Source organism: Ovis canadensis, chromosome X (genome assembly GCF_042477335.2).
Source record: "Ovis canadensis isolate MfBH-ARS-UI-01 breed Bighorn chromosome X, ARS-UI_OviCan_v2, whole genome shotgun sequence".
In the NCBI taxonomy this organism is placed as follows: domain Eukaryota; kingdom Metazoa; phylum Chordata; class Mammalia; order Artiodactyla; family Bovidae; genus Ovis; species Ovis canadensis.
This window is the reverse complement of record NC_091727.1, coordinates 19,518,913-19,539,310: the sequence shown is the minus strand read 5'-3', so window position 1 is coordinate 19,539,310 and position 20,398 is coordinate 19,518,913. Positions and strand designations below refer to the sequence as shown.

At 48.1% G+C, this 20,398-nt stretch overlaps 1 protein-coding gene across 2 annotated transcripts in view; it reads left to right on the top strand.

Moving 5' to 3' along the window:
* The first annotated feature begins 419 nt into the window (after positions 1-419).
* Positions 420-20,398, top strand: part of SH3KBP1 (SH3 domain containing kinase binding protein 1) — a 335,566-nt gene continuing 315,587 nt past the window's right edge. Inside the window, exon 1 of one of the 2 annotated variants that reach the window (XM_070291401.1) lies at positions 420-2,212. In XM_070291401.1, the coding sequence (XP_070147502.1) occupies positions 2,209-2,212 (4 nt within the window). In that variant the 5' untranslated portion in view covers positions 420-2,208. The remainder of the gene's footprint in view (positions 2,213-20,398) is intronic. The other variant, XM_070291398.1, reaches the window with a different exon arrangement.

Sequence of the window (20,398 nt, the reverse complement as noted above, 5' to 3'; positions counted from 1 at the left end):
TGCTTATATCTTTCCTTTTCTCCTTTGCTTTTTGCCTCTCTTCTTTTCGCAGCTATTTGTAAGGCCTCCCCAGGCAGCCATTTTGCTTTTTTGCATTTCTTTTCCATGGGGATGGTCTTGATCCCTGTCTCCTGTACAATGTCACGAACCTCATTCCATAGTTCATCAGGCACTCTATCTATCAGATCTAGGCAGGGTAGGGTTCAAGAAAATTCCCAGTAACTGAGTTTTAGCCAGGGTTTATGTGTTTCAGTGTTTTGTCAACTCTAAGATCATATCAAAAGGTCTCATCGCCCTGATATGCCAAGGCGTGCAATGAGTGAGATGCCATGGTGCCTGGAGCAGGTCTAATTGAATATTCATGTGTGCCTTCAACACTTCAGATTCTTAATTGCCATGTTCTTTAATCCCTTCCACAGGAGTGTGTCACTGATGTCACTACCACCTCTCAGCAGCTGTGTTGGATGGGTCTTCTCCTTGATTAGTCTCTTGTCTAGATTTCTCTGATACACACAGAAAGTATTAGAAGGATGAAGCTACTGATTTCTTGTTGGTAAGACCCTGACTTTGAAGGGTTTTTTGGTTTGTTTTAAGCTAATGAAACAGTTATAAGTACATCTTTCTGTAGAAATCCCAGGATGTAACCAATTTACAAGAGTTGCCCCAACATTATTGTTGAGGCAGGAAGACAACCTGTATTTGGTAAGGGGTCTGTTTTTGTCACTTGTGGATTCACTAACCCTCAGTCTCCTCCATTTTTCAGTGGTCAATTATTTAGTTTCTTTGAATGTAATTTCTTTATTGTCTTTATTTTCTCTCTTCCTGAATGTCTCCCATCTATTTCACTATCTCTTCCTACCACCAGATGGTGGAAAGGGAAAAGGAAATAACGAGTCGGTAAATGAATGTGGTGGATGTCAGAGTATGGTGAAAGGTGTGGTAGTGAAAGGACTCCAAAAGGAGCTTGTGCGTTACCTGTGAACTAACATAAATTCGCTGTTTTCATTTTAGTGCCCACTCAAGGGTAGGCTGCCCTGATCTGGGGATCAGCTCAGTGTGGCACAATGTTGCCTGTTGGTGGGGAATTGGCTCAGTGGATTCCTGGGAACATGAGAGCCTGGAACATTGCTGAGCAGTGAATCCCACCTGACTCAGGCAGGGGGGTGCTGGGTTAGGAGTCCGTATGAGGGTCGGTGTGTGGCGATGCAGCCCACTGGCTTCACTTCTCTTTCTGCATCTCCAACTCACCACCCCCTACAAGCCGAACTCGCGCCTGGTCTGCCGTTCCCACGCTGCACTGAAGGGAAACAGCGTTCCTCTCCCTCCGTAGGATAAACCCCTTCTCCTTCCCAACAGCCCCCTCTGTGAAGCCTTCTGGGTTGCCGAGACGCCCCGGGATTACCTGTCATCACCCTCAGCAGGTGTTCAGCCCCTCACCTGCCCACGGTCTCCCCTCCCCCAACCTGGCCTCCACCTCACGTCGCACCTTTGGGATCAGCTTTTTCCATCTCCTTTCCACGTGCCCCTCCACCTGGACGCCCCCTCCCCTCAGACCCTTCCTCCCCTCCTCTGGTCTCGAGGAGTCTCGCGGCATTTCCCGGGGCGTTAGCGGAGCCGCCAAAGGTGGGGGGCAGCCTCGCAGAGCTGGGTCCCTCCCCAGCAGGCGGTGAGGGGGGCGCCGGAGCGCAGCAGTCACAGAGACGCCCCGGGCGCCAGCCCGGTCCCTCGAAGGCTCCGCCCACTGGCCCCGCCCCTCCAGCCCCGCCCCCGCCCTGGCGGCCGCGCGTCCCCGGCAGGCGGAGCCGCAGGAGCGGCGGCGGCGGCGGCGGCGAGGAGGAGGGGAGAGCGGGCTGCGCGGCCGCGACTGCTGGGCGCTGGGCTGGGTGGCGCTTTTTTTTTTTTTTTTTTTTTTCGCAATTTCCACTAGCGGGGAGCAGGAAACCCGGCGCAGCCGGGCGCAGCGGGTCGCGATGCAGCAGCAGCAGGAGTCGCCCCGGGGCAGCAGCAGCAGCAGCAGCAGAGGCAGCAGCGGGCGGCTTTGAGCCGCCGCGGCCGCCGCTACAGAGGAAAAAGCCGACCCAGCCATCCGACCCCCGCGCCCACATACCAGCGCCCCGAATCCCGCGCCCAGGTCCCGGCGCCTTGACCCCCGCGTCCGCCTCCGCTAACTTTCACGCTGCCTCGGCGGCCCGGCCCGGCTCGACGCCAATGGGTGAGTGGGGGGCGAACGGGTGCTCACCGCAGCCTGGGGCGGCGCGCCTGTCCCGGGACCGCGGAGCTGAGGAGGGCGCCCTAGGGGCAGGGCCCCGGCGGGTGACACCGGGGTGGGCACCCTGCCTGCCTCGCGCGCCCCTGTTCACTCCCACTCGCGCCCGCGTCCCTGCCGAGCCCGCCCGGCGCCCACTGGAACCCCGCGGGGGCCTGGGTGGAAGAGCGCGGGGGCCGGCCCGGGGCGGCTGGCGCGGAGGGATGCAGGGGGTGTGGTTGGCTTTTCGGGTGGGCGGGGAGAGTTTTGTCTTGGCCATTTTCTCGCCCCCAGCGCGCCTTCCTTGCGCTGAGGGCGGGGGTACCGGGAGCTGGTGGGCTCCGGCCCTGCGCGCCGCTTGCCGTTCCCGCCTGGCCCCGCTGCAGAGGCGGCGGGGGCCCGGGTGCCTTTGCCGGGGGCTGACGTGGTGGTGGGGGTGGCGGGAAACGCCCCATTACCCGGGCTGGCGTGCAGTCCTAGGGTCTGAAGCGCCTTGACCCGCCTCCCTTGACGTCCCTCTTCCTCTCAGCCCTGAACCCCTCTCTGCCAGCCTGCCTCTCTTCAGTCTGGCAAGCTCTCTGCTCGGTGATGCTCAAAGGCCACTTCCCACACCCTCTAAGTCTGCAGGGTTGGGGAACTGGAAAGGGTGATATAGTCCTTGATTTACTGGTCAAAGATCAGTTCTAAGTAGCCAACAAACTGTTATGTCCCCTGGGTCCCATCTGGTATAGACCCCAGAGTATTGGAGCCACGTTGCCCAGACGAACTGGCACTTTATTGGGCAATGGACTTGAGATTGCCGGGGCTGTTAAACGTTTGGCCCACCCAGGTAATATTCTTGGTGGTAGGCAGTCTGTTTTTCATGCCTCTGGCAGATTACTTTGAGGTGTTTCTAGGCCAAGTATAGGAAGACTGTAGATTTTAATAAATCATAATGAAGTGAGACCTTTCTGGGTTCAGGTCATAGTATTTAGGTAGGTGAGTCAGACAGTGAATGGCCAGTAGTTAGTGGTGAAGACAGATGCACTGGAAAGGGAGAGGTTTAACCCCAGCAGCTGCTGACAGAGTTGAAATCCCATTTGTGGTCATTTTCCAGAAATGGTTTTCCTTTTCCAAAGTGATGACGATCTGATGGCTTCTCAACTTCAATGTCACTTTTTTCTCAGTGCCCTTCTCTGATCCCTGCACCACTCCTAGTTTAATTTGGTTCCTTTCTGTTACCCTTTCTCCTATAGCACTTTTTAAAAATAGCACTATTCCCTATTTATTTGAGTTTAACATTCTGTCCCCTACTGTAGCTCCATGAACGTGGGGACATTGCTGTGTTGTGCTGTTTTGTTCAGCAGTGTTTTCTTTGGTGGCTGGCACAGGGTAGTCTCTAAATAAATATTTACTGAATGAATGAATGAATGAATGAATGAGGGGATAGTGGAAGGCAAAACACTTAGCTTGGCACTCTTGTTTTGCTTTGGCACCTAATAAGATAATTTAGTTCATCAACAAAGTATATACTTGAAACATCACCCATTACTTTCACAACAGATTGGTTTCTCCTGAGGTAACCCCAAATGCTATTTTGATCATCTGTCCTTTTGGGTGGGTCACCTAAAGGATCGCACACACACACACAAAAGATGTTTGATCCAAGCGTCTACTTTCATGGCTGGACTGTGTTTTCTGTATCTCAGTGGAAAGAGGACTGAGTTCTTTTTAAGAAACAGACCTGTAATTTATCTTTCAAGTCTGAACTATTTTCATTATCCAGAACCTCCTAAGAAAATAGAAAGTGCTTCTGCAGTTTATAGCCCTTTAAGGCTTAATCTTTTTTACTGTAATCATTACAAAAGGGAGAGGGGGCGCTGAAAGTGATTTTCATTTATTTCAGGTGTTAATACTTAGCAGTGCTAAGAGTAAAATGGACGCTGTCATTTAATTCATTAAAATGTTTAGAGTGAGACTTGAGATGCTGAAAGTACTTTGGGGGTGAAGATCACATGCTGTTTTCTAAAGCTTTTTCAGCAGTGTATTTGTGATGAAGCAGAGTTATTTAACAATTGATGCTGTATGTCTTCTGACGGAGCCACCTAACAATGTTATTTCTGAAGCAGGTGTGTGTACACACAGGCACACCCCCCTTTCCAGTCCCCCGTATCACTTTGGTTTTCAGATTTGTCCAGTTTATTAATTTGATACACTTCCACTCTTATCGAGTCTGATAATGATTTTTCACATGATGGATAACACAATAAAGCTGTATTACATAGTCTTTGATCTGAAAAACAACTGCAAAGCATCAAATCCCAAACCCTGAAATGAAGCCAGTTAGTTGTGAAATGGCCTCTTAAAAAGTGCACTCAGAATGTGCCATCTGAGTTTGCAGGAAGATGCCTTCAGTAAATGCAGAGAAAGGCTCTTGTAATTACAACTGCACAAATATTATTGCAACCCAAATCTGGGAGCCGTGGAGGATCTGCAAGCCCAGTGAAGGATTTCTGTTTAAAGAATCCCAGAGTAACAACAAAGTGTGGACTGTCGTTAGCAGTGCATTGTGTTAGTGTTGGTAGACTGCTTTATGCTAAATCAACTAAAGCTGAAATGAATATAATATGTTCAATAAATAGACTCAAGTTAGAGATGGAAGGCTCCACCTCTTATCTATAATGACCTTTACTTTATCCTCTTCTAGCCATCACAACTACCTCCTGGCTGCACAGATCTTGTTTGTTTCTTCTCTGACAGCTCTAATTCTTACTGTGTTATTGATATTCTCTGGTCACCATTTATATTTGTAATTGTTTCAAAGCCAGTTGTCTGTTTATCCATCTATCCCTCTGATATTTATTGACCTCCTGCTTTGTGCCCAGCATTGTGCTAGGAACAGACACACAGCACACAGACCTGCCAGCTTGGGTTTCTCATTCTAGTGGGAGAGGTAGGCTGGAGTCCAATACTTACAACAATATGTAATTATAAGCCCTGATAGGTCTTGTGAAAGGAGATTAGAGAGGTGGGATCTGACTTAGGTTGCGGAGGGTTAAGGACAGCATCTTTGAGGAGATTGAGTTGAAATATGAAAGTTGGATAGGAACCATCACTGCCCTCCTCTCCCTCACCCCCCAGGACCACCTGCAGTGGAACAGCCCTGTGCTGTGGGCATGCCAGGGCTACCACAGTGAGAGAGGTTTCCTCTGGATTAGGTGGTGTTAGGAAGTAGGAGTGAGTCCTGATCGAGTGCCTTAGTAACCTTACTTAGAAGCAGGGAAAACCAGAGTAAGGCTGGGATTGGTGAAGAAGCCAGAGTTGCTCCTAGAAGCCAGGACCCAGGGACATTGGGTGACTTTGGTGGTTTGGACAAGTTCCTGCTTCATCTGTGTTCTCACTTGATTACTGAGTGGTCTTGTCAACTATGTGATGAGTGGGGGTGGGGAGTAGGACTTGGTGGTGGGGAGATAAGAGCTATCTAGGTATATTTGGGGGTGACTTCCTTAATATCACCCCATCTGGGGGCTGTTGTTTAGCCTTTACAGAATGGACAACTTGCACACTCCACCTGGAATCATTCCGGAGGGATAGAGCAAGCTGCTGAAAACCGAGAAGCAGCACAGCTGTTAATGGGAGAGATGGAATGCAGGAAAGTACTGGAATCCTTTCAATGTGAGAGAAGGAGGATCTCTAATACAGTGGTACTCAGAATGTGGTCCCCCAATCAGCAGCTGCAGCCTCCTGGAATTCTGTTTGAAATACCAGTTCTCTGGCCCTAATTCTATCCACTGAGTCAGGAAGGTGAGAGCATTAATGAGCCCTCCAGGGGTTTTGCTGCATGGTCAAGATCAAGTATAGAACCTCATTGCCTTGCAGATGAGAAGGCTGAGGTCCAGAGTACATGAGTTTGTGGGCACTCTGCTCATAAAATAATATGCCATTATAAGTGATACAGGACCTCAGAGAAGGAGGAGAATGTGCTCCTAGTCTGGAACAAGCCTCTCCTGGAGTTATGACTCAGTATTGAGAAATGAAATCATTCCCTTGCTTTTTCCAGCTTCTAAAGACAGCCTGCATTCCTTGGTTTGTGGCCGCATCACTCTCACCTCTGCTTCTGTCCTCATGTCTCCTTCTCTCTTTCTCTGACCCTCCTGCCTTCATTTTATAAGTACTGTTGTATTATACTGTGCCCACCCAGATAATTGAGGATACTCTCCCCATCTCAGAGGCTTCCCTGGTGGCTCAGAGGTTAAAGCATCTGCCTGTGATGCGGGAGAGCTGGGTTTGATCCCTGGTTCGGGAAGATCCTCTGGAGAAGGAAATGGCAACCCACTCCAGTATTCTTGCCTTGAGAATCCCAAGGACGGAGGAGCCATGGGCCACAGTCCACGGGGTCGCAAAGAGTCAGACATGACTGAGCAACTTCACTCACTTCACTCCCCATCTCAAGATCCTTAACTTAATCACATCTGCCAAGCCCCTTTGCCATGGAAGGTAGCATACTCATGGGTTCTGGGAATTAGGATGTGGACCTCTTTGGTGGAGTATTATTCAGCCTACCGCTCCCTTATTCCTCTTTTGAGGCCTGCTCCAAAGGTTGTTTTACAACACTTCATCTTGTGTTAAGTCTGTTCATCTCTAGCTGGGTGTCCCCAACTGCATCGCCCTGGCTCATTGCCTGGCAGAGGGTAAGTGCCATATGTTAGTGAACGAATGAATAAATGAATAACCCTCTCACCCAAGTGCAGCTACTACTTGAAATTCTTTGAGGCTATTGGCTGCCAGGAGTATGTGTGCAGTTCTATAAACTCCTGCAGGCACAGGGTGCTGACAAGGTCTATTTGCTAACAGTTCCCAGTGGCCTGCACAGCAGCGGGTGAAGAACGGTAATGCCGCATGTGTCACATGGCTTCAACAAAGAGCTACAAGTTTAAGATAGCAAGTTCTCTCTGGCAGTGGTTCTCAACCAGGGGCAATTCTGCCCCCAACCCCTGGGGGGACATTTGGCAGTGTCTGGGGGTGGCAGCTGCTGGGGGAAGCCAGCCTGCTGGCATCTGGTGGACAGAGGCCAGAGATGCTGCGTTGCCTCCTGCAGCGCGCCAGTCTCCACCACACTTATCCGGCCCTGAGCTCTGGGGAAGCCGGCTCTGGGTGTTACACAGATGGTCGAGCACTGTTCCCTTCCTTCATCCTAGCCGTTCTGGAACCTAAGACTTTCCTCTCTGGCCACAGCCTTTGCTTTATGAATGGACCAAGAAGTCAATGGACAGCAGGACTCTTCACTGTTTTGTCCTTTGAGTGGACAGTGTCTTCACACAGCTTACCCCGCTTCTGTCCTTACCTGGGTTGTGAAGTTGTTGAACTTCCCTCTTGCATGTGTGGCTCCCCTGATGTTTTGCCTTCCTGGTGGGATGTTCTTAGATGCCAGGTGACACATAATGGTCCTGCTGCTGCCCAGCTATTGGTGCCCAGTTCTGGAGTGCTGGTAGGGCCCTTGGCAGCCGTCGACCACACCATCAGATGATGGAACTGAGACTCCAAGAGGCAATTGACCTGGGCCCCCAGGTGCAGAACCCAGCTTTCTTTCACTGAGAGAGAACCAGCCACCTGTATCGGTGCTTAGTAAAAATCAGGCTACTGATCTCCCCTCCCCCCAGCCCTGCTGCCCGCCCCCCAGCACTGTGAGGAGCTTTCTACAGCCTGTTTCCTTGAGAAGTTTTTTAAAACAGCTTTATTGAGATATTATTCACATGTCATATAGGTCACCCATCTAACACATGCAATTCAGTGTCTGTATATCATGTTATTTGCGAAATTATGGTATAACATATATAACAGAATTTGCCATTTTAACCATTGGTAAGTGCACAGCTTAGTGGCATGAAGTGCATTCACAGTGTTGTGCAACTAGTGCTGCTGTCTATTTCGAAAACTTTTCATCACTCCTCCCTGTAAGTTTGTAACTGGAAGGTTAGAGTCCATGCCCCATCCCCTGGAGGGGTGTTCCTGGACCACTCAGCCGTTTTGGTGGAACACTTGGTAGAAGCCCAAGGATCCCAGCTAAGATTCCAAAGAAATACAGGAAAAGAGAAAGTATGGTTTTGTTGTTTTTTATGATGGTTTTTGCTGATATTTTCTTTGAGGGGTGGGGTACTTCAGTTTTGCTTTGTCCCTCCAGGCAGCTCCCTTGGATCCATCTCTTTCATCCTGTGGGAGAATTGTGACTTTCCTTCTGTATCCTGAAGCACTTGTGAGTCAGTGGCTTGGGCAACTTCCTTTGCAATTACTGGGGTCCATTAAGAGTATTTCAGTCATGGGAGAATACACTGTGGTGCCAGACTGGTCTCCGGAATCCACACGTGGGGGTTTGATGGAATGCCATGTTTCTTTGCTTATGTCCCTACACTGGCAACTGGTTGGTGATGAGCGCTTGTTTTTCAACTCGATCATTATTTTATGGATAAATACCTTACAGGCAGTCCTGTAGTTCACATTAGGGGGCACTTAAGCAAAGCAAAATGGAGCTCATGGGCCTTACCTCACTGGTAAACTATGCTTATAGTTAGGCTCAGGAGGAAAAAACACTGATAACAAAAAAATCCTGGGATATTTGTCCTCCCTGAGCAGTATTCACTTGGCAAGAAAAGCTCTGTAAAGGCCTTCGCTTATTTCCTTACAGGGGCCAGGGAAGTGGTGGGGCCACTGCAGGAGGCTGGTCTGTGCCTAGACGCAGGGGATAGAGAGCAAGATGAGTGCTATTCAGTTCATACTGCTGTTTCTTCCCAGTGTCTTGGATGAAAGACTATAAATATTTCAGTGCTGATTAATTACTCATTTTGCATAACAAATTTAAGCCCTTAAGCATCCAAGTGTAGCATATATAGACAGTTGAAAATACTGGGTCTTTAAACTTCCACTTCTTAACAGTCAGTGCTCAAACATCAGCCCTGGTGTTTTTGCTGGATTTTTCTGGACTCTTCTAGACTTAGAAAACTTGGGGCCCAGTTCTAGGTCTGGTCCTCTGGGGCTGCACCAGTTTTATCCATCGCACACCCACTCCCCGGGTGAAAAGTCTTTAATTAGCTTAGTGTCCTCTCTAATTATTCCAGCTAGTTCTCCTTTTTGTGCCCAGGGCTAGAAGGAGGTGCTTGAACCTTGTTTTGGCAGAGCGCTGGGAAGGTCTGCTCTGGCTTTGCTTTCCCCAGCCCGCAGCCAGCTTCTCTCTGGATCTGCATCTTCTTTGGCAGGCCCTTCTGGATGCTGCCTGCTTCTGCTTGAGTAGTTTGCGTGCTCGCCTGGTTAAATCCCAATTCCGGGTTCCCACAGGGTGACTCCGAGTCCCCTGGAGTTGGTGTCACCCTGGAGACACACAAGTGGGTGCTGTGTGCCCACATCTGTGAGGGGAGGAAGTGCCTGGTCCAGTCCCATGTGAGTTCTTAAGGAGGGCCTCCTTGGTGCCAGGTGAATGCTGAGTGCTGGGACAGTCCTGATGGGGGTGTAGCCCTGCCCCTGGGATGGGGTGCTTGGGGGCCCGCTCTTGGGGCAGGTACTATAAATGCGGATGCGCGAAGGTGCCCTGTTGCCTGCTCTTCCTGGCTGTCTTGACCAGGGGTGATGGGTGTGAGGTGTGGTGCTAGAGCCGTCAGAGATGCACCCGGCCCCCACCCCCCGAGGGATGGCTCCTGGCTTTGCTGGGCACCCTTATGTTTCTGAGTGAGTCATGGCTATTTTTACCTTTTGAGACCCAGAGTTGTCTAACTGAACTCGATTTCTCCTTTTGAGTTGGCAGCACTTAAAAAGCGTGGATGTGACTGGGGGCACTTGGAGGGGTTGATGATAGCGCGCCGTGGGGGCAGGGTGCAGTTGTGACATTGTCTGGCTCTTTTAGGGAACCTGTGGGTTTTTAAATGGAGGAAGAGATGAAGACGTTGTGAAAAGCAGCCACCGCCTGGCCGGGCGAGTTAACCAAGTGATGTCGGGGAAGGGGTAGGGGACTGTGGCTGCTGTGTGCTTGGGCTCCCTCTCTCCACCCTCCCACCCTTTCTCTTCCCTTCCTCTCCTCTCTTGCTCTCCCCCTCACTGGGTCCCCTTCCCTTCTCTCCCCCAGCCCTCCCCACATCTTCTCTGTACCCCACTCTCATCTCTCCCCAGCCTCTCTCTCCCCTCACTGCCCACCCACCCATTCCAGACCCGCCTCCTGCTCATTCCCCGTTTCCCTCCAGGCCTCTTTCGTTGCCCTCTCCACCTCTTTCCTTCTCTCTTCCCCACAGCCTCCCCAGTCTGTCCCCCCACCTCTTCTCTCCCATCCCTGGGTCTGTCCCATTCTCCTCCAGGTCCCTCTGTCCACACCTCTCCTCCTAAGGGGACCTCCCCTCACCCCCTGTTTGCACTTCCCCTTCTTACTAACCCCGCTTCCTTCCTCCTCCTGTTCCCTTTCTTCCCACTGCCCGTCCCCTGACTCTCCCCCAACTTTCTCCCCCTCAAGCCCTCTCTTCTCTTCCCTCCCGCCACTCTGTGGTCTTCTCCCTCAAGCCCCTTTCTCTCCTGAAATCCCCCATGTCTCACGCCCTCCCCGGTTCTTCCCATAAATCTTCCCCGTAGGGTACCGCCCCTGCCTCAGCATCTTCAGCTGAGAGCAATACCTCCTTCGTGGATGAAGCCATTGTGTGTATTCAGTGTCATCTAAGGTCAAGATGGCCACCTGAGGATGTATAGAAATGGCTCCTGCTCCACTGCAGACACTGGGCAGCCGGTTCCCTGCCAGTGAGGACAGTCATCTTAAAGGATAACCTCTTCTCCAACAGTGGTGCAGGGGGCTCCATCCCTGACCGAGGGGAGAGGCAGATTCTAGGATGGATATGTCTTCTTCTGGTTCCAGGATTCTGTAACCCTGAAAAGTTTTTTTGTTATAAATAGTAACTCTATAATAGAGTTCAGAAAATAGGAAGCAGGACAATTTAAATTGAGTGCTCATACAGTACCCCAGTACAACCACTTTTACTTTATCTTTGTGTGTGTCTTTTTAGGGGCTTCCCTGGCGGCTCAGTGGTAAAGCATCCATCTGCCAATGCAGGAGATGTGAGTTTGATCTCTAGGTCCAGAAGATGCCCTGGAGAGGGAAATGGCAACCCACTCCAGTATTCTTGCTTGAGAAATCCTGTCAACAGAGGAGCCTGCTGGGCTACAGTCCATGAAGTTGCAAAGAGTCAGACATGACTTAGCTACTAAACAACACCAACATACATATCTCTTTAGACTTTTTACTATATACTTGTAGATAATATTAATATATGTAGTATATATAATTGTACATCCTGATTTTTTTTTAACGTCATAATCATCTCCAAAGCTGGTGTTTGTAGTAGCTGAATATGTGAGTTCCTGAATCCTAGCTTATGGAACCATTTCCCTACCATTTGAGCATTAGGTTGCTTCCATAATATTGATATTATAAATAAGGATGGGATGGACGCCGTTTTCCTCTTTATCATTTAAGGAAACCAGATTGCAGGCAGGGTGACATTCCACATCCGTTCTTTGTTTCCATAGCCTCCACGTGACTGGAATGGCCCATGCTGATGATAATGATGATACGTCCATGAGGGTCAATTACTGTGCACTGGCAAGGTGCGTGGCATCCCTGTGTTTGCTTTCAGTTTTAGTTCAAGAAACTGCTCCTATGGCTTATCATCCCTTCTGTGCTATATGTGCTGTGTGTGTCGGTAAGCGACACAGGGACGGGGAGAGAGGGAGACGTCTCTGAAGGAGACTGCCGTTGGGGCTCTCCTATCCCACAGCGTGTACCTGTTGCACTGTGCCATTTGGAGACGATGAACCCTGGTTCAGTGCTCAGGCATGAGAGAACGTGATAAACACAGCGAAAGGTGAAACCCTCGGAGACTTGCTTCCTTCTCTACTCTTCTCTTTCTTTCCATCTTCCCTCTTGCCCTCCTTCCACTTCACTCCCTGACTGACTGTTTAAAGGGTTTTAGTGCCCCAGAACTGCAGGGGAAACTGACCTGAAGGCGCTGGGTCATCAATGGGCCTTCTCTTTTGGCTGGGCTGTGGGTCCAGGTCTCATGCTGACAAGGGAAAGGTTGTGACTGTAACCTGCTGTGACTTCCTAGCTTAGCTTTATGTCATTGTCATAGGCTCACTTGAAAAAATTGGACTTTTAGCTTCAAAGGACATCAGATAAGGGTGGCTAGAACCCCAGGATCCAGGCTGGATGAAGCATCTTGAAGCCTGCCTTCTTGATGCATCAGTATGAGTTAATGGACAGCACTGTGTAAAGCATTTGCTCCCCAGCCACCCAAGTGCATGTCAGATGCTAGCTCATGGACCTGGCCAAGAAGCTGAACATTTATGATACCCTTTCAAGGCCAAGTGTCCAATGTCTGTGAAAGTTCTAAACTTCATGATAACATATTAGGAAGCCTTGATCACTAATGGGTACCAAATCCTTTTTCCCTTTGTTTCATTTTTAAGTTATGAACATAACCAGACTGCACTGCAGGACAGACAAGATAGTTGATTCATTACTGCCATTTATATTGGAATTTGATTAGGTTCTACAAGTCTTTATTTAGTGCCTGTTAGGTGTGAGAGCTGATATAACCAGAGGGACACAGATATCTAAAGTTTCCCTCAATGACACATTTTGGTTAATTCTCATTTCCCTAATTACGTGGGAGATTGTGATGTGATCATTTCATGAACCACACAATGAAATAAGCAGTTAAACTGGACAGTGTTAGTTTGAACAAGTTTTGTTTCTCCCCAGAGAAGGAAAGGTGTCCATATGAGGAACACACATCAAGTTAGAAGACAACTCTCTGAGATAACAGTTGTTAGTTGGTCTCTGAAACTCTCTCCTTGCTGGAGGCTTAGAGAAACCAAATAGAACAGGGTTTCTCAGATGAGTGAGGCTGAAGTTCCTTTCAGGGAAGTATTTACCAAGACCCCCTCTTTGCCTTGAACTTTAAAAAATGTTTATTAGCGTTTATTTATTTATTTGGAGCAAAATATACATGACAGAAAATTTACCATCAATTTTCTTTTTATCGTGGTGGCATACACGGAATGTGAAATGTACCATCTTAACTATTTCTAAGTGGACAGTTCAGTGGCATAAAGTACATTTACCTTGTTGTTCAAGTGTCACCACCAGCCAGCACAGAACTCTTTCTATCTTGTAAAACAGAGACTCCCCACCCCTCCAACAGCCACCCCCATTTCCTGCTCCCCCCAGCCCCTGGCAACCAGTGTTCTCCTTTCTGACTCTGTTTGCTTGACTCCTCCAGGGACCTCATTTAAGTGGAATCGTACGTTTGTGCTTTTGTATCTGGCTGATTTCAGCTAGCGTGGTGTCTTCAGGGTTCACTCATATTGTAGCATGTGTCAGAATTTCTTTCTTTTTTAATTGCCTAAAACTTTGTAATAATGATGCGGCTTAAAAAATAGGCACTTAACTAGATATATGCTCCTTTTGCTTTTAGCTCATTTGGAACTATAAACCTGCAGTATCAACCTGAAGCTCATTTGGAAGTATAAACTGATTCACAAATGAAGGATGAATTAACCCAATAAAGCTCAATCAACACTAACAGGAGCCACAATGATGTGTTTCAGAGCTGCCATTGTTGCTGGCAAGGTGGCTGGGCATACACACTTGATGTAGGGTGCGATCTTTTGACTTTACTTGGTCATCTCATCTCTTCCCTCTTCAAACCAATGTGAGAATCCTTCCTTCACACAGTGTTCTCTGAGGCCTTTTCATGGCGTGCTGTGCATGAGAACCGATTCTGAAAGTTGAGAGGACATTTGATCCACATAGACCACGTGTGAGTGTGGACAGTGTCAAGCATTGGTACAAAATAAGTCCTCATAAGCCCACCCCTCAATGTGCACTGTGGCTCCGCCCTGTCCCCCTGCCTTCTTGAGAGGAGATGAACATCAGGAGCCTTTTAAAAAATTATATTTCCCTTCTTTTTAAGAACTAGTTTGATGATTTCCATATGTAACTCCTAAAAACATTTTGTCTGGTTTTGCTTGGTTTTAATTTTATGTAACCAGCATGCAAACCACACAGAGACTGGTGACTGGCTGTTTCTCATTTTGTACTTCACTTCTTTTCCCTGTCTGATCTTCCATTGTTTGAATGTGCCATTGTGGCTTTTTCGTTTCACTTGGTGATGGACTTTTGCATTGCTTCCAGTTTTTGCTACTATGAATGGGTGTCCTGTCACCATGCTGATCATTGTCTCCAGGTGCCCATGTGAAATACGTCCTTGAAAGGTGTATGACAAGGAGTGATTTTGCTGGGTTGCAAGTTGGTGGATTTCCAAAGTGGTTGTACCAGCATGTTCCCAACAAAGGACTGAACAAACAAACTAATAATGAAGGAGAGAACACCATATTCATTGAAGAGAGGATGTGAGCTTTAGAAGAGAATGCCTAATTGGTTTTCACAATGTGTGTTCCCAGAGGATAAATGTTTCTGTGGCTCCCATGCTGCTCAACATTTGGCCACCTCTGTGTCTATCATCACATCTCCTTCTCTCTCTTGAGCCTCCCTCTTCCATCCTTTAAAGACCCTGGTCTCCTCTAGATCATCCAGGATAATCCCCTCATCTCAAGCTTAATCACATCTGCACAGTCCCTTTTGCCAGGTTAGGTCACATACTCACAGGTTCTGGGAATTGGGGAGGGCATTATGATGTCTACCATGGACGGAGGCAAGGGCTCCATTTCTAAAGGAGGAAGGGGATGCTTGGAGATGAGAGTCTCTACTGCACCACATGACTGCATTTTTTCCCATTTTGTGCCCATGGATAGATTTTTAAAGTATTAAATTGTCAGAGCTGGTGAACTTGCTGAAGATGGGACTTTGTTTTCTTGTACTTTGTGATTCTTGGGGTTTGCATATCTAAATAATCACAAAAGAAAACTTTTTGAGGTCTACATCTTCTCTCACGAGTGAGCATCGTCTGTCCATCCTCTGTTGGCCGCATTCCTTTCCCGAAGGCCACTTCCCTGTTGTTATGCTTGTAGTTTCCTCAGAAAAAGCTAACAGTGCCACTAGCATCACTAGGATTAAATACGTGATGAATGTTTTTATTGTCACAGAGTAGCGGCTCAGATGAGTTATAAATATACAACAATAAATGGCCACACTGGCACACTGCCACAGCCCGCTTGTGTGTGAAGACCCTCTCATCATATATTTTGTGTCCACAGTAGGTGCACTGATCAAATACCTTCCTGGTATCTTTTGCCCCTCACAGATTTTTTGGACATGTGCTATCAACTGAATGTTGAATGTTTTTGTTACTGCAAAATTCATGTTGAAATCCTTAATTCCAAATGTGATGGTATTTGGAGGCAGGACTTTTGGAAGGTTATTAGATCATGGGAGTGGAACCTTCATGATGGGATTGTGCCCTTATAAGAAGAGAGAGAGCGCTTGCTTCCTCTCTCTGTCCCCCACCCCACTCCGCCATATGAGGAAACCAGGAAGTGGCTTCTCACCAGAATCTGACATGCTGGCACCGTGATCTTGAACTGTAGCCCTCCAGAACCATCAGGAACACATGCTTGTTTAAGTAACCTAGTCTATGGTATTCTTCTTCTAGCACCCCAAACCAAGACAGTGTGGAGAGGAGCAGGGACCATGAGAACTATGGTGGGATCTATTTACTAGTCCTTGAGTTTGTCTCTGTGCTGGAAAACTGCAAATATTTATAACAGTGTTAAGAGATACACAGACATTTTGGAAAATAACCCAGGTTGAATCATCTGAAATGATAAAATTTTTCTTCTGTCAGAATGTGGAAATAGTATAAATCAATACTTATCTCTCCAGTGAATTCAGACCATCTTCAAATGGAGCGCTGGACTCAGTCATGTGGAGCGAAAGCAGGGGCTGAGAACACTGGGGTAGTGAGTAAGAAGGTTGTGGGAAGGATCCTTGCTGTGGGGGGTGTCCTGGAAATTCAGTGCAGAAAATAATCTCAGGATCTTTGGATCTGTGAGAGTTGTACCAGCTCAAAGTGCCCTGGGGTGTTTTACAAATCTGAAACCGCTCATGTCATGTTTGAGACTCAGATTGAGTTTTCTCATGACATTTTAGATCCCCAGCTGCTCTGAAATGCCGGGTCTTGGAGAAACGTTGGGCCACTGCTCTTGTTCTGCTGCAGTCGTGGTGCGTCTGTTCAGATGGGCCAGCATGAGGGCTCAGTTTGTTGTGTTCCCTACCATGCCCTGTTGCCTCCCAGACACAAGCGGGACTGACAGTCCATTGCTAGAGATAATCAGGCTTGTGTCTCTGTTCTCATGCTCTTGGGTAGCCTGTCTCCACCCCAGGAAACCACTGAGTGGGCCGTCAAACACCCCCAACCTCAAGAGTTTGAATTCTTTCCTGAAATTACAACCAGATTGTCTCTGCTTGATGGGGCAGAAGTACTCTTACAGACAAAGTTGCTAAAACTTTGCAGGTCACCAGGACTTTGAGCCTCTAGATGGAACCGCTCTTTAATGATGGACTCCAGGTCACTCTCCTTTCGATGTCCCAGTTACACTCCACAGGACTGATATGTTGGTTTTCATCTGATAACCTTGGGCCCATCATGTGTTTGCTTGGCCCTCGAGTGAGAAATCCCAATAGTTCCAATATCCCAGGCTCTCCCTACTCATCTGAGATTTAATTTGAGCAATGAACACTACCAGTGTCTGCTGCACTTTCTTTAGACCATTGTTGACCTTGGCTGCTGACACGTGTGTGTTGGCTCTTGACTGGATGTACCATGGGAGTCGCTGTTTTAAAATCAGTGGTCCAATTTTAAAATCAGTTGCTTTCTTTTAATATTTACTTATTTGGCTGCATCGGGTCTTAGGCGTGGCTCTCGAGGACTAGGGCTCAGTAGTTGGACCCCTCCGGCTGCGTTGACCCATGGCAGGTGGGATCTTAGTTCCTCAACCAGGGACAGAATCTGAGTTCCCTGGACTGAACCCAAATCCCTGCGTTGGAAAGTGGATTCTTAACCACTGGACCGCTAGAGAAGTCCCTGTTTATTTGTCTTATTGTTGATTTTTAAGAGTTATTTGTATATTTTGGATACCTATTCTTTTTCTGATATGTATTTTGCAGATATTTTCTGCCAGTCTGTGGCTTGTCTCCTCATACTCTTGAGACCATGTTTTGCTAAGCAGAATTTTGGAATTTTAATGAAGTTTCAGCTTATTAATGACAGTGACTTAGTATGTGAAAAAGTCAGCACCATACCCGAGGTCATTTATCTATGTTATCTTCCAGAAATTGTATAGCTTTTCATATTAGGTCTATGACACATTTCTCTAAATCTTTTAGAGAAGAGCATAAGGTCTGTGTCTAGATTCTTTTTGCGGGGTGAGGGGAGGGCATGTGGATGTCCAGCTGTTCCATACCATTAAAAAAAATATATATTTATTTATTTATTTTTGGTTGTGCTGGGTCTTTGCTTTATGAGGATTTTTCTCCAGTTGTGGTGAGTCCGGGCTTCTGTCTGGTTGTGGTGCAAGGGCTTCTCATTGCGGTGGCTTCTGTTGTAGCAGAGCACAGGCTTTTGAGCTAGCAGGCTTCAGTAGCGCTTGTGCTCAGTGGTTGTGGCTCACGGGCTTGGTTGCCCTGCGGCATGTGGAGTCTTCCTAGACCAGGGATTGAACCCGTGTTCCCTGCATTGGCGGGCAGATTCTTAACCACTGACCACCCGGGAAGTCAGAGGACCATTTCTTAATAAAGACTGTCTTCGCTCCAAAAAAAAAAAAAAAAATCAGTGGTCCACCAGGTGGTGGAACTTCTGTAGCAGGAAAAGATATTTAAAGGTGCAGCATGACTGGAGAGTTCTGAGTCAATCCTTTTAGAGGTGGGATACAGAGAAGTAAAAACAGGGCCAGTTTGGCGAGTGCTGTGGAAAAGTGAATTTCCTCGCTACTTGAGAAGGTGGGGATTGGGGTGCAGGGGGAGGGGCAAGGGGAAGAGGCAGGGCCTGGTCTGATTTCTGTGTTAGCTCAGGTCCCTGTCTAAAAGTTTTAGGAATCTTCTTTGTTTTCTCTCCTGCCATCAAATGCTTCCTTCTGATAATGGAAGGGGAGTTGCTAAGTCGATAATATGTCAAATTTCTGTGCACCAGTTTTGCTATGTGAGGTAGGGAAGACTTTGTGTGGTGCTGACTGAGGAGGCTGCCAGTCTCATGGCCCCATGAGACTCAATCTGCTGGCTCCCACAGCACCATCGTGGGCACCTTCCTATCACTGCCTCGCCCTCCTTGGTCTCTGCTAGGTCTTTGTCTGGTCTCCTTTGTCCGTATTATCCCAGGCGTGGTCCTGGGGAATCTTGGCTCTCAGCCTGGAGCTGGTGAGTTCTTGCTTAGGAGGTGAAAGGAAAGAGCATGCTGGGCTGGATTAATCCACGCATGTGCCAGTCAGGAGATCACTTCCCCAGGTTTACAGTTATGAACGGGAAGAAGCTGCCAGTTGGGCATGAGTAATTTATTTTTGAGGAGAGATCATGAGACATCTTATTTATCTTTGCTTTACTTGATCTGCTGGAAAACACAAGGACATCCGATTTGTTGTAGCTAGACATCACCCTCCTTCCCCTTCCACCCTCCTCCCCACCCCTGACTCAAATATGAATGCTTCTGGATGCGTAGGAGAAGGGTCACCACTTGAGGAGAGGGCACTGGGCATGTGCTGGCTCAGGAGGCCCCACCAGGGACCACAGGGACCCCATAAATCTTACTCTGTGGACTGTCATTCCTCAGCACCAAGTTGAAGACCGTGGCTGTCTCCTCCATGCTGGTATCCCTGCACCTGGCTGTTGTCTCAGCCAGAATGAGCAGTAAAAGGAAAATATCTGTCAAATGACTATAAACAAGGGATGATGTATGACTCTCAAGCCAGAGTCTCGTTTCCCCAAACTGGGCCGGAAATTGATCTTTAACGGCATCGCTTATTCCTGTCTCGTCCGCACATTGCATGTGATCAAGTGCCAGGGAGAGAGACAGTGCCGCTTAAGAGTCTTCTCTGCCATTGGCCTATCATTTTGTAAGGTGTATTTGTGTCTTTGAAAGCATTTCTCTTTTGAAAGACCTCAAAAAATGGATAACGATGATCTGTGATGTGGTCTCCATAGAATCTAGCCAGCGTGACTGCCCTTGGACCCAGACCCCTTCAACTGCACACACAGCGCACATCTTCCTGGGGTTCTAGATCAGCCATTAGTAGACACTTGTGTCACAGTGAACTTGTCAAGAGAAGACCAGTGGTGGCTCCTGGTGCGGGGCGTGCTCTGTCCTTGGGGCAGCTAGCAGGCTGCCTTGCTCTACTGCTCCTCCAAGGTTCCTCGCCCTGGGTCCACCCCAGCAATTTTCTCCTTGGTCTTTCTCAGTTGTGGTCTGCATTCAGGCTTGCCAACTTCCGTCCGGGGACATAATGAAGTGCGTGCAGGTGCCCTGGGCTGTGCAGAGTCAAGCTGCGATAAGGGAGCCTGCAGGCTCATTTCTGCAGGGCTCTCATCCTGCATTTTAGGGAAGTGTCACTGGTCCCCTGTATGCCCTGAGCCACACGATGTTTTTCTTCTCTTTTCCTCTTGCTGGACTTTATTGTTAGCCTGACCCCAGTCTCTGACTTTTTGCTTCTGGATGCTTTTCTTCCTCCCTAGGGAGTAATTGCTTAGAAAATGCCCTCTTGTCAAAAACATAATATCTCCAGTATCATAAATTGGTGGTGAAAACTCCCCTCTCATTTGATAGTTTCACCATGGCTAATGGAGAAGAGATGGCAGCATGATTTCCAGTCCCTGTGGAAGCCGATGGGGTCAAGCGTGAGAACACTCATTGGGGGCCCAACCCACTTTCCGCAGGCACTTTAATCTTTTAATGCATTCATGCTTTGGAGAATTATAGGGGCCATATGCAGCTTCCCAGGTAACCAAGACTTGCTAAAAATAGAGCTTAAATGGCCTCACTTTTCTGGCATTGGAAATCATGGCTTTTTATTTTTAGGCCAGCTCTTGTCAGTCCTAACTATTGTCAAGCCTGGGGAAGAGGAATCACTGAGCAAGACTATTGCCAGTTGGATGCTGTTAGAGTTTGAGCCCTCACTCCCAGCCAGTTGGAAGGAGGATCCAAA